Below are 15,537 nucleotides of genomic sequence, written 5' to 3'. Positions count from 1 at the left end.
TCCTGGGGCTTTTTTTTATAACTTAGTATTTATTATGTTTAGCGGTATTCCTTTTATGTTCAACTTCTTCCTAATTTATGGTAAAATTCTTGTTCAACGATGTGATTAAACTGTACTTACATGTGAACTTGAGTCTTATTAACTCCACTTTGTGAGCTATAAATTACTACCAACCAACTTTTTTATGATTATACACTGAAATGGTGGAAAGCTGACAGTGTGAAAAAATGTATTATTCCTTTTTTAAAAAAGATTTTGTTTATATATTTTCAGAGAGAGGAGAAGGGAGGGAGAAAAAGAGGGAGAGAAACACCAATGTGCAAGAGAAACATCAATCAGTTGCCTCTTACATGCCCCGAACCGGGACCTGGCTGGAAACCCAGGCATGTGCCCTGATGAGGAATCAAACCAGCAATCTTTCAGTTTGCAGGCCGGTGCTCAATCCACTGACCCACACCAGATGGGGCAAAAATTTATTATTTCCATAAATTTTTACATGACAGGAGCTACACGATGGGAGCCTCCAAGGTTAGTTTAGCACTTACTGTGACACATAAATCTTTTCCTGCTCTGCCATGTCGATCAATTTGGGTTGTCCAGTTTGGGGAGCTTGTCCAGTCACACGGTGACTGCTGCAGTTCCAGACATTGTAGGCAGACACATAACGTCTGGCAAGGGAATGCCCATCCATTCTCCCATTTTTCTGAGGTACAATATACAATAAAGTGTACAAACGTATATCTTGATGACTTTTACATAGTCATACACCTACATGACTACCACTTAGATCAAGATACAGAATGTTTCTAGCACCCCAGAAGGATACACGCAGAGTTTGGCCAGAAGCTGTGTGTGTATGTGTCCAGGAACCAGCCTAGAAAAACCTTTCCAATTTTCAGGAAAGGTGATAACCAAGATTGAATAGCGCAATGAGACTATGGCGGATGAGGGGCTGAAGGTGCTGAGTTCGGCAGAAAGGACCTTGTAAATTATTGCGAAGATCACATGGCAGCAATGAACCAGGAATCTTGTCGGGAGTTGGGATTTGTATTGGGACCCACTGGAGAGCCCTGTCTAAAGCCATTGCTCAGTTCCAGCCCATTCCTACTTCGTGGGAATGTGACACACCCACTGCTGACACATTCTCCAGTTTTTCAAGGGAAGTTGGAAATCTAGATTATTTGAAATCTCTCAATCTTTAAGTGCTGGCTGCTTCACTTACATTGATGTGAAGTCTTTAAGTCAAACATTACATGTCTTTAAGCTGGATTTGGCCTGAAAACCAATTTTTGACCTCTTTAATAAATTACTTGACATAATAGAAAATATTTCCACCCCCAGTTAACGCTGAATGTGGCTGGAAACTTTGGTTGTGGATTTGAACAGGTTGCGTGGAGTGCTAATGAGCTCAAGAGGAGACTGGGAGAAATGGGATGATGCTGGAGAACTCCAATGTGTGTCCTTTCCCCAGACTCAGACGCCAGTGATGGGGCAAATGACTACGACCCAGTTTCTCACTGCAGGATTGACCTAGTTTGTCAGCTAGGTCCCTGCAGGGTCCCTTCATGCTATTCAAGGAAAATTACAATAAGAATGGTAAATAAACTCCCATATCTACTTTTCTATTATTCTCCCATAAGAAAGATCTGCTGAAATGGATCATAGACCTAAATGTACAAACTAAAACTACAGAACTCATAGAAGAAAAAAGGAATACATTTTGTGCCCCTGGGCTAATCAGAGCTTTCTTAGATACAATCCCAAAAGCACAAGGAACAAGAGACAAAAATAGATATATTGGACTTCATCAAAGTTAAAAACTTGTATGCTTCAAACGGTGCCATCATTTGAAGCATAAAAGTGAAAAGACACCCCACAGAATTGGAGGAAATATTTTCAAGTCATATATTTTGTGAAACTGGATATTTAGAATATATAAGGAACTTGCAACTCAACAATAAAAAGACAAATGGCTCAGTTTTAAAATGGGCAAAGGATCTGAATAGACAATTCTCCAAAGAACATAGCATGGCCAATAAGACATGAAAGGTCATCGAAGAAGTACAGATAGTCACCAGGGAAATACAAGCCAACACTACAATGAAAATGCCACTTCACACCCACTAGGATGGTTACAATCAAAAGGTGTTGGCAGGAGTGCGGAGAAATTGGAGCCTTCATACACTGCTGGTGAGAATATAATACGGTGCTTTTGGGAAACAGTTTGGCAGTACCTCGAAAGGTAAAGCACAGAGTTATCACATGGCCAAGCAATTCCACAGGTACTTACATACCTAGAGAAATGAACTTTGAAAAATGCTGAGTGAAATAAGACAGTCACAAAAGATGACATGTTGTATAATTCCATTTATATGAAATGTCCAGGATAGGCAAATCTATACAGACAGAAGGATTACCCAGAGGCTGAAGATTGGGGGACAAATGGAGAGTGACTACTAATGGGTAAGATGTTCCTTTTTGTGGATGATACAAATGTTCCAATATTGATTGTGGCAATGATTGCACAAACCGTGACAATATAAAAACTACTGAGTTGTGCACTTTAAATGGGTAAATTTTATGGTGTGTGAATTATATTCAATTAGGCTATTTTTAAAAGTTTGCTGGCACAGAGCCACTGTAATGTCCTTTTACTCACAGGTGTGTTTCATCTATTCCTTGATTAGGTAACTCTAGGACTGGCTGACAGACCCAGTCTAATCCAGAATATCAACAAGGAGCAATTTTTCAGATGAAAAAAACCCACCCTAAATCTGCACAATAGGATATTAGTTATGTCTTATCTGCATTACTGCCTCCCATATTGGATTATAATGAAACAAATTTTAATCTGATAAAATGATAGAGATTATATATGGTTGTACTTCCATATGGATTAAAATGAAGGGAGGATTCATGTGGATGATGTCCGAATTCTTGAATAAGTCAATTCTTATTGTTCTTGGTAGTTATGCCTATAAAGTCAGCACACACTCAACTCGTGAATACTGAATGACAATTGGAAATTACAGGGTTGGTTGGGTTCCTGGGAGTCTCGGGTCACATGTTTGTTAACTGATCGACACATAACCTTTTTTATGTGTGTTTCTGTTTAAAGACACCTTATTTAATATATCTTTGCTGGTATAATGTGCCTTGAAAGCTTTAATTATGCCTTGATTGAAGGGTTGAAAGAGAGACGTGGTATTTGGGGGCATGAAAAGAACCTTTACAATGGGGTGGGCATTTTGGAGTTCTTCACAGCAATGGACTGGGGCATTATCCAAATTAATAAAACCTTGAAGGCAATGTTTCTGCCCTGGAGATAGCATTCAACTTCTGGTCTGGAACAGTTGTGGAACCAATCAAACGTCATCCACGCCTTTTTGTTCCACCTCCAATGGATCGACCACCTTTCCCTTGAAGTGTTTGTGGATTTTTGGCTCTGTACAATGTGAAGGGCTTGCACTTGAAGTCGCCGGTGGCATTGGCTCACAATAGCAAGGTTGCATATTCTCGGAATGACTTAAAACCAAGAGCTTTGGAGGCCATTTGCATTATATAGGTTTGTTTGCCAGTGTCCTTGTAAACACACCAGTCTCATCAGCATTGAAAACCTGCTCTTCCACATATCCTTTTTCCTGTGTAACACTTAGCAAGTATTTTTAAAATCCTTCCGCAGCCTCCTGGCGTGCAGAACTTGCCTGTAGTAAGTTTAACATTTTTTCACCCCATATTGCCTTTTGAAACGTGCAAGTCAGCCAGCACTAGTCGAGAGGGTTGAACATTTTCCTGACCCCGAGTAACATCACCATAAATTTCTTTGAATTGCAGCCTCTCAACCATGCTGTCCACCAAACCTTTTAAAAATCTGTTGTCATGAGTCCAAAAATTTAGCCGCTTTCCCATCTTTTCCATACCTTCTTCACACACTATAGACGTCACGTTAGTGCTTTCTGGAGCCGTCTCGAGTACAGATCGGCGAACTTCCTTTCCCTTTTTCTTGATGTACTGAATTGTTTATTAATTAACGTTGAACTCTGGGCCAACAGCGCTACAACTCAGGTCTGAACGAAGCTTATTCAACACACCTATTTTCTCTGTAAGGCACATCACAGCCTTCTTGCGCTTAGGAACATTAGGCAGCACTTCAGCACTGCGCTTGGGAGTCATTTTAAACAGCAAAATTACTATTAGAAGCACAGAAATGGAAAACAAAAAATGCTAAAAAGTGGCACTAAATAGCCTGCAAAAAGTACACATACACGTATGAGAACTAAACCAAAAATCTGATCGCCTGCCTTGCTCATTGTCAGCTGGTAAAACGCACCGTCGACTCAAAATTTTCACCCTCTGCTCACGTCTGCAAATAACCCCAGAAAGCACTGCGGATATTGATTTTGGGGTTACAATAAATTTTAGCAAGTAAGCGAATTCGAAGATACCAACCTGTGAATAGTGAGGATCAACCACGGATATGTAGTTTTATTCAAGCCCATTTACCAAATTAATTAAAATAGGCAGAGCAGAAGACTACAAGTCCCAGAATGCACCGCTTCATCACGAAGCCCCCGCTCGGTCAACAGTCCACAGTAACGTCAGGCCCCGGCATCGGCTTGGAAGCCCTCCCATACACTCTCTGCGCATGTGCACACGCTGAGGGGACCCGCCCCGGCCTCAGCTTTATGGTCTCTCCCTAAATATTTGCCTTGAGGTTCGTAGCTACCGTCCCGCAGGTTGGCCCGCCCCGCGTGGCAGCTACATGGAGGAATTCGACTCAGACGACGTCGCCTCCTCAGAGGAAGACGAGGACTACGTGCCTTCTGGTAAGCTATTCCGCCTTCAGAGGCTTGCCCCGCCCCGCGCCCCACATGCTTGCGCTGGGCTCCGCTGCGTGGGCCCCGTGGGCCCCGTGGCCCCCGCGGCCCCGGGGCGCGGGTCTCGAGCATCCCTGCCAGCTGCGCTCCCGTGGCCCGAGAGGTGTGCACGGGGGCACCTCGCGCTGCGGCCGCGGCCGTCTCCTAGTGACGCCGACGCCGAAATCGACGGAGAGGCTGTCTGAGCGTTGAAAGTGACGACCTTCCGTCCCGAGGGAAGTGCCCGTAGCATCACGTGCAAGACAGATCTGTCCACTTTCTGCCCTCAGAAGGGATCTGGTCGGCGGAAAGTTCGCGTGGTAACGCTTTTTGCCTGTTGCCAACGCGTATGCCCCTTGCTCCCGTCTCAGTTTTTATGTTTGGTTTTGTATAGGCATCTCAAACTGAGCGGAGCCAGCTACATCTTGTTACCCAAGCAGACTGATCTCTTCCGCCATCCTTCGCCTTCCCCAGGCTTTCCCATCTTATTAAAAGTACCCATGCAATCGTTTAGGTAGGAAACACCCCCCCCCCCCCCCCCCCGCCAGGAATCATCCTTATTCCTCACTTTTGGTCCAGCTGATCAGTAAGTTCTGTTGTGTCTACGTGGGAAATTAACTTGTGACCACTCCCTTACTAATCTCACTGCTATTGAACTACCCTAATTACGGACCAGGGTGGCCAGAGTGATCATCTGAAAACTGCTTTTCATTTTAATCAAAAAGGCTTGTGTTGAAACCAAACAGTTCCCATCATTCCTCGTTGTCAATCTTCCCCGCGCTCATTCCTGTCACTCTCGGCACACACACCCTTCCAGTTGTCCAGCTTGCTATTGTTCCTGTGTCCAGTTTTGGGTGTAGCAGTATCCAGTTGACATTAGAAATGTCCAATCCTGTAGAGGATTTTTAGAAGAGTTTATTTGAGCCAAACTGATGATGTATGCGGAAGAGCAAAATCTGAAATGCTCCAGAGAATAACATTTTGAGGTTCTTTTATGCATTCAAGACTAAGGAGGGACCAGGAGGAAGATGACATGAAGGTGGGAGAAAGCAAGGCAGGACTCTTACAGGGTAATCGAGGTCGCGTGCTGCCTGAAGGGTGGTCGATTTAGGAGGAGGGGCCTGAAAGGGGGCATTTCCAAAGTGTGTTAACCTAGATGCACAGAACAATTGGACAGGGTTTGCTCAAGGCAAAAATAAGCCTTTTGCTAAAGAAGGCAGGTGCCTGGGGCCTGACCACCCACCAGACCTGCCCAGGTAGGAATGCACACCCTGTGAGGCCACTTTCCACAGAACCCTTTTTCATCTCTATGTGTTTACTTTTCTGTAACGACTGAACACCGCCTCCGAGCTGAACCAGGGTACATACTGTGATTGCTTTTCCTGCACCACTTGTTTTCTCTGGAGTTAATGCCATTTTCTTGTTGTTTAGTCTGTGTACTTACTATTGCTTGGACCCTACGCTCTCAGAATTGTCTAAATCATCTTCCAAGATACTCAGATTTATTAGGGAATCTTCCACGTCCATCTTGAAGTCCATCGTTGCCTTCTGACCCGCTCTGATTTGGCTGGATTTTACCCCTTCAAAACCTAGTAGCTTCCATCTCGGTACCACGCCGGGTGTTCCCTTTATCTGCCTTTTCTGTTGGACTTCCTGTTTCTTGGGTCTTATTTGTCCTTTTTCTTGGTGCGTTCCACCACGATGAGAATATAACCTCAAATAACTTCTTGAAGGAGGATGCATGGTAGAAACATTTTTTTCTTGAGACCTCAAATGTCCAAAAATAATGATGTGGCCCACAGGCATGATCAATAATTCGTTTTGTATAGATTTTTGTGTTCTATAATAGTAATTTCAAGCTCTGTAGTAATTCTCCATCTGAATTTTTATTTCTCTTACACATTTTTTCGCTTACAGTTTAATTCAGTATTATTTTGAATTAGTTTCAGGTGTACAGCACAGTGAGTAGACACTCGTACACCTTATAAAAACCCCGCCCCCCGGCTATCGTCAGCCTCTTCTCTGTATCCACGACTCTGTTTCAGTGTGGTTGGTTGGTTGGTTCTGTTCCTTGGATTCCACGTGAGTGAGATCCTTCTCTGACTGACTGACTTCACTTGGCATGATACCTTCTGGGTCCATCCGTGCTGTCGAAAATGGTCAGATTTCATTCTTTTTTATGCCCGAGTAATATTCCACTGTGTATCTGTACCACCACTTTTTTATCCACTTGTCTTCTGATGGGGACTTGGGCTGCTTCCATATCTTGGCTATTGTCAATAATGTCACAATGAAGATAGGGCTGCATATATTGTTCTGAATTAATGTTTTGGGTTTCTTCAGATAAATGCCCAGATGTAGAATCACTGGGTCATAAGGCAGTTCCAGTTTTAATTTTCGGAGGGACCTCCACATGGAGGTTTTCCACAGTGGCTGCACCAGTCTGCATTCCCACCAACAGTGATGCGGGTCCCCCTTTCTGCACAGCCTCACCAGCACTTGTTTGTTGATTTATTGGTGACAGCCGTTCTGACAGGTGTGAGGTGATATTTCATTGTGGTTTTGATTTGCATTTCTCTGATGATAGAAATGTTGAGCATCTTCCCGTATGTCTGTGGGCCCTCTCTGTATGTCCTCTTTGGAGAAGTGTCTATTCAGGTGCTCCTCTGCCCATTTTTAAAATTGGATTGTTTGTGTTTTTGGTGTTGAGTTGTTTTGAGTTCTTTATAAATTTTGGATATTAACCACAATGATTGGATTTAGTCATTGCTGAATATCTTCTCCTATTCAGTAGGTTGTCTTTTCATTTTGTCGATGGTTTCCTTTGCCGTGCAAAAACTTTTTAGTTGATGTGGTCCCATTTGTTTATTTTTTCTTTTGTTTCCATTGCCTGGGGAGATAGATCAGAAAAAATATTGCTAAGAGAAATGTTCGGACTTCACTGACTATTGTTTCCTCTAGGAGTTTTATGGTTTTGATCCTTACATTTAAGTCTTTACTCCAGTTTGAGTTTATTCTTGTGTATGGTGTAGGAAATTACTAGTTTTATTTTTCTGCATGTATGTATCCAATTTTCCCGACACCATTTATTGAGTAGATTGTCTTTACCCCATTGTATATTCTTGCCTCATGTGTCATATATTAATTGACCATATAGGTGTGGTTTCATTTCTGGGTTCTCTTTTCTGTTCCATTGACCTGTATGTCTGTTTTTCTGTCAGTTCCATGCTGTTTTTGATTACTGTGGCCTTGTCTCCCATCCAAGTACTAACCAGGCCCGACCCTGCTTAGCTTCCGAGATCAGACGAGAGTGGGTGCGTTCAGGGTGGTATGGCTGCAGACTGATTACTGTGGCCTTGTAGTATAGTTCGATATCAGGTAGCGTGATACCTCCAACTTGGTTCTTCTTTCTCAAGATTTCTTTGGGTATTGGGTCTTTTGTGGTTTCATACAGATTTTTGGATTATTTATTCTAGTTCTGTGAAATACGCCATTGGTATTTTGATAGGAATAACGTTGAATCAATAGATTGCTTTTTTCTTTCTGAATTTTAAAGGTGTTGTGCCATTATTTTCTAGCTCCCAGTGTTTTCTATTAAGAAATCTGTTTTGGCCCTGGCTGGTGTGGCTCAGTGGATTGAGCGCTGGCCTGTGAACTGAAAGGTCGCTGATTAGATTCCCGGTCAGGGCACATGCCTGGGTTGTGGGCCAGGTCCCCAGTGTGGGGCGTGAAAGAAAGGCAACCACACATTGATGTTTCTCCCCCTCTTTCTTCCTCCCTCTCTTTAAAAAAAGCCAATTTTCTGTTTTCTCTTTTATTTTTCTGAAATTGTCATTATTCTTACGTTGAATGTTACGTTAGCTGTTCTGGACTGGTACTCTAATTTTTATTTATCTCCTATCTTCTAAGCCTCTGACTTTTTTCACTTTGTAGGAAATTTTCAATATTTTGTGTTCCAGCTCTTCTGTTTTGCTCCTTTCAAATTCTTAATTTTGAAGAACTCTTTTATTCTTTGAATAATTTTTATAGCAATCACATTCTTGTTTCCTAAGTGCAGTATCTTATTGCTGTATAGATATTAATAATATTTAAATTTAAAAATTTTTGAGCTTCAGTAACATTCACTCTTTTCGGTGTATAGTTACGAATTTCAACAGATGCTTAGAGTTCTGTAACAACCACCAAAATCGACAGTTCCAAGGTCATCCCCTTGTTCTCCCTGCCCCACCAAAACAAACAAACAAGCCCATAGAGCATGTTATCTGTGAGTAGAAACAGTTTTATTTTTTCTTTTTCCTTAGATATACCTTTTATTTATTTATTTTTGCTTGCCTTATTGTACTTGATATGACTTCCAGTATGATGTTAAATAGTAATAGTGACAACGGACATCTTAGCCTTGTTTCCAATTTTAAGGGGAAAGAATCAGTATTTCACCATTTAGTATAATTTTAGCTGTAGGTTTTATAAGGCTGCCATTTGTGTGTGTGTGTGTGTGTGTGTGTGTGTGTGTGTGTGTGTGTGAAGCACTTTACAGTGACTAACTCAATCATGGAAAACTACCGGGTATGTGCTGTTACTGTGCTCTCCGTTTTACAGGTGAAGAAACTGAGGCCCCCAAAGTCACCCAGCTAGATAGTAGCTAAGCTGGGATTTGACCCTTGGCATTCTGCATATACTGTCTCTTATACATGCCTTTTATCAGGTTAAAGTTCCCTCTATTCCTCATTTGCTGAGAGGTGAACTTGGTCAAATGCTTTTTCTCCATCTGATGCTTATGGGTGGTTTTTCTTTTGTTTGTTAATGTGGTAAAATACAGTGATTGATTTTTAAATTTTGAGCAGCCTTTTATTTCTGGGATAAAACTCACGTGGTCATAATGTATTATTCTTTTTATACGTTGCTGAAGATATTTGCCAATATTTTGTTGAGGACTTTTTGCATCTGTGTTCATGAGGGATGTTGGTCTGTAGTTTTCTTACAATTTCCTTGTCTGATTTTAGTGTCAAAAACGCTAGCTTCATAAAATGAAACAACCTTCATTTCCTCCAAGTGATTTTTATTCATTCTGTATGTTTGCTTTGGGCTCTGTTATGTTAGATGCTTTCTCATATTTTCCGTGATTCTCAGTTGTTTGGCTCATATGTAAGCATTGGGGAATAAAAAGGAGAGGCAAGCTCTGAGCCCTTGGACAGTAGTTGTACATTTTGTGCTTTGTTGTCTATCGGATTGTTATTCTGCCTCTTACTCTTTTTTTCTTTCCTCATAGTAACTGTATGGAATTTGATCTTGATTGTTTAACTTTAAAATGTGTTTATTTTCTTTACTGAGATTGAGTAACTTTTTACATGTTTAAGATCCAGAGCCATGTGCATCTCCTTGTCTGAACTGTCTGCAGTGTTTGTCCATTTATAAGATGAAAAATAACTTTGTATTACAAAAGCAGTCATGAGCTTGGCAGAAAGTTAGAAAAGCAGACAAACATTTAAAAAAACAGAATCATTGCATTCCCACCACCCAGATATTATCGGTCTAATTCCTTAGTGAATACTCACTCTGATCTTTTTCTGTACCCAGCAATAGCCATTTGTATTTTCCCCAAACTGAAATTGTACTTTTTCATGTTACCGTATTATCTGCTCTTTTCAGTGAACAGTCTCTCCCTGTCCATCTCAGTAAACTTGTAACTCATCTAATGTACAGGCCATATTCGGATTTTCCCAGTCGACCCCAAAATTGGCTGTGGCTAGTCTGTCCAAATCACAGTCCAGTTCAGGACTGCACATGTCCTGTAGTTGTCCCGCCCCTGAAATCTGTGTAAGCTAATGGAAACCTTCGTGTAATGACGTTGATGTACTTAAGAGGGTCAGGCGTGTGTCCTGCAGAATGTCTCAACCTCAGGATGTGTTGCTCCCTCACGGTGTTAATTTGTTCCTTTGTCCCTTGAATTTTCTGTACATTAGAAGGTAGATCTGAATGCTTGGTGGTTCAAATAAAATATTTTTGTCTAGAATACAGTACAGATAACCCTTTGTTACACAGTGCGTGACGTCAGAAGACACTGAATGCCTGGTTGAGCCCCACAGCTGTGACTGCTGAATCAGGATGATGAGAGGTGGATCCCTCCATTATGTCAGTGTTTTTCCCCGTGGTGTTTTTTTAGTTCTGTGGTTCTTTTACATTTATTAACTGATGCTCTTCTGAAAGTATATATAGCTTTCCCTCATCAACTAGGGCAGGACAGGTGTTAATCATTTTCCTTAATTATCAGTTTTCAAAATGGGGGTTAATTTTAATAATAGCTTACAATGGTACAAATTATTTTTTTGAATATCATAAAGTATTCACAGATTTTTATCAATTACATGTGTTTTAATCTATTAACCATCATTCCTTTTAGTTCACGTCATCACTTTTGGCTACTAGGACTTCTTTCAAGCTAGATCTTAAAACCTTTTAAAGTGACCTGTTCCTTGCTTTCTGGCACAGCAAAATGTCCCAGTTTGAGTTAGAGTTCATATTGATACTTTAAATTATGTGGGGTTTTTTGCCCTGACCAGAACACATGCTTTTTGATTTTAGAGAGCGGGGAAGAGAGGGAGAGAAACATGGATGGGTCGCCTCTTATACGCGCCCCACCTGGGGACCGGACCTGCAACCTAGGCATGTGCCCTGACTGAGAACCGTCAGACTTTTGCTTTACAGGACATGCTCCAACCGAGCCACATGGGCCCGGGCTTAAATTCTGTTTTAACATTGTTTTTTTCATACTTAATTTCTTTGATTTTATAATTGTGTGCCATTTTTATGTTCTGAACATCTGGATTCCTAACATGATTAATGTAATTACTTTACATTATCATAGCTTTCACCTATCATATGAAGGAAGTAGTGGCACAATACCAACATTGATATTACTACAAGGAGTAGAACATTTTTGTCTTTAGACTGCATCTTGCTGAAAATGTACAGTCAAACTATGTTTTTAAACTTGCTGGAATCTCTTCTTTATGGATTATGTTATTGTTTGGGCATATAGTTGCATTTATTTATTCAAACTGTTCTTAAAGGATGTTTAAAATTCCATAGAAAGATAGACAGACTTCTAGCTTCTGTCCCTACCTACTCCACCCTGTTCTACCCAACCATTTATCCTTCCAGTGTTGCCTTTTACAAATATAAACAAATATGATGCAACTAGGTGCCCACCATCGCGGGTTTATGTCTTCTGCTGTATAGATTTCCTGGGGTGTCAGGAGGAAGCAGAACTGCATTTGTGTGTTCAGACTGCCATTGTAACCTGGAACTCACTCCCCTCTTCTCGAGACACTTTCACTTATCACTGGACACCAAACTTGTTTCCACTTTAGAACCCTTAGATTTACTGTTTCCGCAGGCTCAAATGTTTGTTCTCCAGATTTTCTCATGGCTGGCTTCTTCTCAGCATCTTCCTTCTCTTTTTCAAGTATCCGCTATCATATTTGTAGTTTTCAAGAGTTTGGTTTTCTGAAAAAAAATTTTTTGTTTGTTTTTCTTTTTCTTATTTATTTATTTATTTATTTATTGTTACTCAATTACAGTTGTGTGCCTTTTCTCCCCATCCCTCCACTCCACCCCCTGAAAAAAAAATTAAAATCATTCTTATTCATGGCTGCCTCTTTGAGACTATTAAATGCAAAGACTTTTTAAAAAAATGTTTTAATTTTTTGTTTTTTTTCCCCTAATTCTGTTTCCTCTGAATTTCTTTCTGCTTGTTTTCAGTATTGCTTTTCATGTTGGAGGCTTCCCTGAAGTGTTTGGTGATCATTGGCTCATTGTGAGTGAAATATTTAAAAGCTGATAAGATGTAAGGAATATTCAAAAACAGCCCTATTTGTAATGGCTCCAAACCGAAAACAACCCAAATGTCTATTAACAGAAGAATGGATAAATAAGCTGTGGTATAGTCATACAGTGAAATACTATTTTGGGACAAGAATGAATAAACTATAGCTACATGAAATGATAGGATGCTGTCACAAACATTGTTGAATGAGAGCAGCCAGACCCCAAAGAGTACATAATGTAGGCTTCTGTTTGTTTAATGCTCAAAAACACACGAAACTAATCTGTGGCATTAGAGTCAGGATAGTGGCTGCCATTGGATGGGGCTGATGGCTGGTGACTAGAAGGGGGCGCGAGGGGCCTTCTGGAATGCCAATCACCACATTCTGCTTCTTGAGCTGGGTTCTGGTTTTGTGTGTTCACTTCATGTAATTTTATTGAACTGTACACTAGATTTAGTGTTTTTTCACATATATGTTATGCTTCCAGTAAAAGGTTATATGAAGTAAAAAAGCCACTTGAATACCCACGTGGACGGAGTTTATTGACTGGTGCCCTCAGTGTGCACAGACTAGGCATCCGGGTTGCATTCTTTCACGGGGAGCGTGAGTGTCAGTGTGAGGACGGGGACTAGACGTGTTTGCTCTTCCTGCTGTGTCTAACTGGAGGTCTTTAGACCTCTCTCTAAACCTCTTTTATGGACAAGACAAGGTATTGTTTGCTTACTTTGGAAAGATATATTCAGGATGAAGTGGGAACATCAGTTTCTTCTTTCAAAAACACAGTAGGTAGTATTGGGATTTCTCTTCATTCATTCATTCAGTCATTCATTCATTCAGCAAATACCTATAAAGACAAAAGAGGATTTTTGTCCCCATGGTGGGCAGAGCATAGCAGAAATTGAGAACATTAAATGTAAGTGGAATGAGTTATGGAACGGACTGCTGTGTAAGCCTAGAATCTGGGGGCTTGGCCTAGTTTCCAGGGACAGGGAAGACTTCTCTGAGGAAGTAATATTCTAGTTAGGTGAAGAGCAGAGGAAAGTACTAGACTTCCTGCTTAATGCAAATGTCTCATCTTGATGTGAAAACCTTTATTAACGTCTCTCTGACCACCCTATTGTGTGATTTCAGGTGAAGAGTATAGTGAAGATGATGTAAATGAATTAGTGAAAGAAGATGAAGTGGATGGTGAGGAGCAGACACAGAAAACCAAAGGGAAAAAAAGAAAGGCTCAAAGCATTCCTGCCAGGTGATGCCGCCCCGAAGGCCCTTAGAAGTCAGGGCTGTTGTCCCCACCATCCCGATTGCCGGCACTGGTCCGGTAGATTTCTGGCTACTAAGGTTTCTTACCTTTTTCTCTTTGAGCATCTGGAGACATTTTAGGATTAAATTTTTGGTCTCTGGAAAGCTTTAAAATTTTTTGAGTTAATTTAAAAAATTAATAGGTAATATGTACACATAGTTAAAATGAAAAACTCAGTTACTACAAAAATGTGTACCCCATCTCTAGCCTTTGCTGTGCGTCGGAACTGTGCTACCAGAGGTATTCTATGCATGTACCAACATGTATGTAGATATTTCCTACTTTCTTTAAAAATAAAAACAAGTAGTAGCATACTCTGCATATCATTTCTCACTTTCATTATTTCACATCCTAGAGATGATACCATCTAGCTGTACCTTACTCTCTTTTCATTGGCCGCATAGTATTTCGTTATGTGGCTAGACCTTGCTTTAGTTAAGGATTCCCTTATTGAGACACATTTGATTTGTGCCCCGTCTTCTTTTTTTTTTAATCCTTACCCAAGGACATGCTTTTTGATTTTAGAGAGGGGAAGGGAGGGAGCGAGAGAGGCAGAGAAATATCGCTGTGAGAGTGACCAGTTACCTCTTGTGCGCACCCTGACGCAGGAGCTGAACCTGCAACCCAGGCAGGCATGTGCCTTCACCAGGAATCGAGCCCATAGCCCTTTGTTTTATGGGATGATGCTCCAACCAGCTGAGCCACACCGGCCAGGGCTGCACCCTACCTTTCCTACAACAAATAAGGCTGCAGTGAATATTTTTTGTATATATCTTCATATAAATATGGACATAAAAGTATATATCTTTTCATCTAAAGATACAAAAGTATATAAAAAGTTTATCTGTAAATCAGACCTGCAGAAGTAGAATTGTTTGACCCAGGCCTATATGCAGTAAAAAATAATATTTATAGATATTAGCAAATTACCTTCTATAGGCCTGGTACTGAATTATACTTTCACCAAAAATTATGAAAATTCTGACGGATAAACTACTCATTCCTTTGGCTGTAAAAGTTGGACCTCTAGGCCTGCAGTCATTGTCCTAAGAGGACCCAGACTGGCACTGCCACTCTGCTCTCCCAGGGTTTCAGTCACGTCCCTTGTAAAACGCAGTGCCATGGGATTGCTGGTGGAGGCCGTGACTTCCTTTGGTGTGGGTAGGATCAGCATGTGTCCCCCAGAGTGGGTCACGGAATGTCCGGAGAACCACGGGCTGTCCGCGTTGTTGTGTTTCAGAAAGATGTGCAGAGTTATGTTGAAGAAGACCCTTATTTTTATTCTGGGTGGTCTTATTCCAGTTGTACACCATCTAAATCTTTATTATCTTTGATAAATCTGGGATAAATCTGGGATAAATCTTTAATAAATATCCTGTATGGTTTTCAAAAGAAGAAGTTTCCTAAAAAAAGAAAGAAAGAAAAGTAAAAGAAAATTCTGACGGGTTATTGAACTCAGATAAGAGATTCTTTTACAGAAGTCTTTTATTCTCTTTGATTGGTGTTTCTGCCTTTCTGGGCATTGAAGCGAAAAAGCAGGTTGTAGTTTATA

At 40.9% G+C, this 15,537-nt stretch overlaps 1 protein-coding gene across 1 annotated transcript in view; it reads left to right on the top strand.

Annotated features, from left to right (window-relative positions):
- The first annotated feature begins 4,634 nt into the window (after positions 1 to 4,634).
- CFDP1 (craniofacial development protein 1) overlaps positions 4,635 to 15,537 on the top strand; it is a 103,410-nt gene continuing 92,507 nt past the window's right edge. Inside the window, exons 1-2 of the mRNA XM_024556068.3 lie at positions 4,635 to 4,826; positions 13,814 to 13,931. Of these exons, the coding sequence (XP_024411836.2) occupies positions 4,763 to 4,826; positions 13,814 to 13,931 (182 nt within the window). The 5' untranslated portion in view covers positions 4,635 to 4,762. The remainder of the gene's footprint in view (positions 4,827 to 13,813; positions 13,932 to 15,537) is intronic.

This window comes from Desmodus rotundus, chromosome 12 (assembly GCF_022682495.2).
Source record: "Desmodus rotundus isolate HL8 chromosome 12, HLdesRot8A.1, whole genome shotgun sequence".
Classification (NCBI taxonomy): Eukaryota; Metazoa; Chordata; class Mammalia; order Chiroptera; family Phyllostomidae; genus Desmodus; species Desmodus rotundus.
The sequence above is the reverse complement of the archived record's forward strand: the minus strand, read 5'-3'. Positions and strand labels throughout refer to the sequence as shown.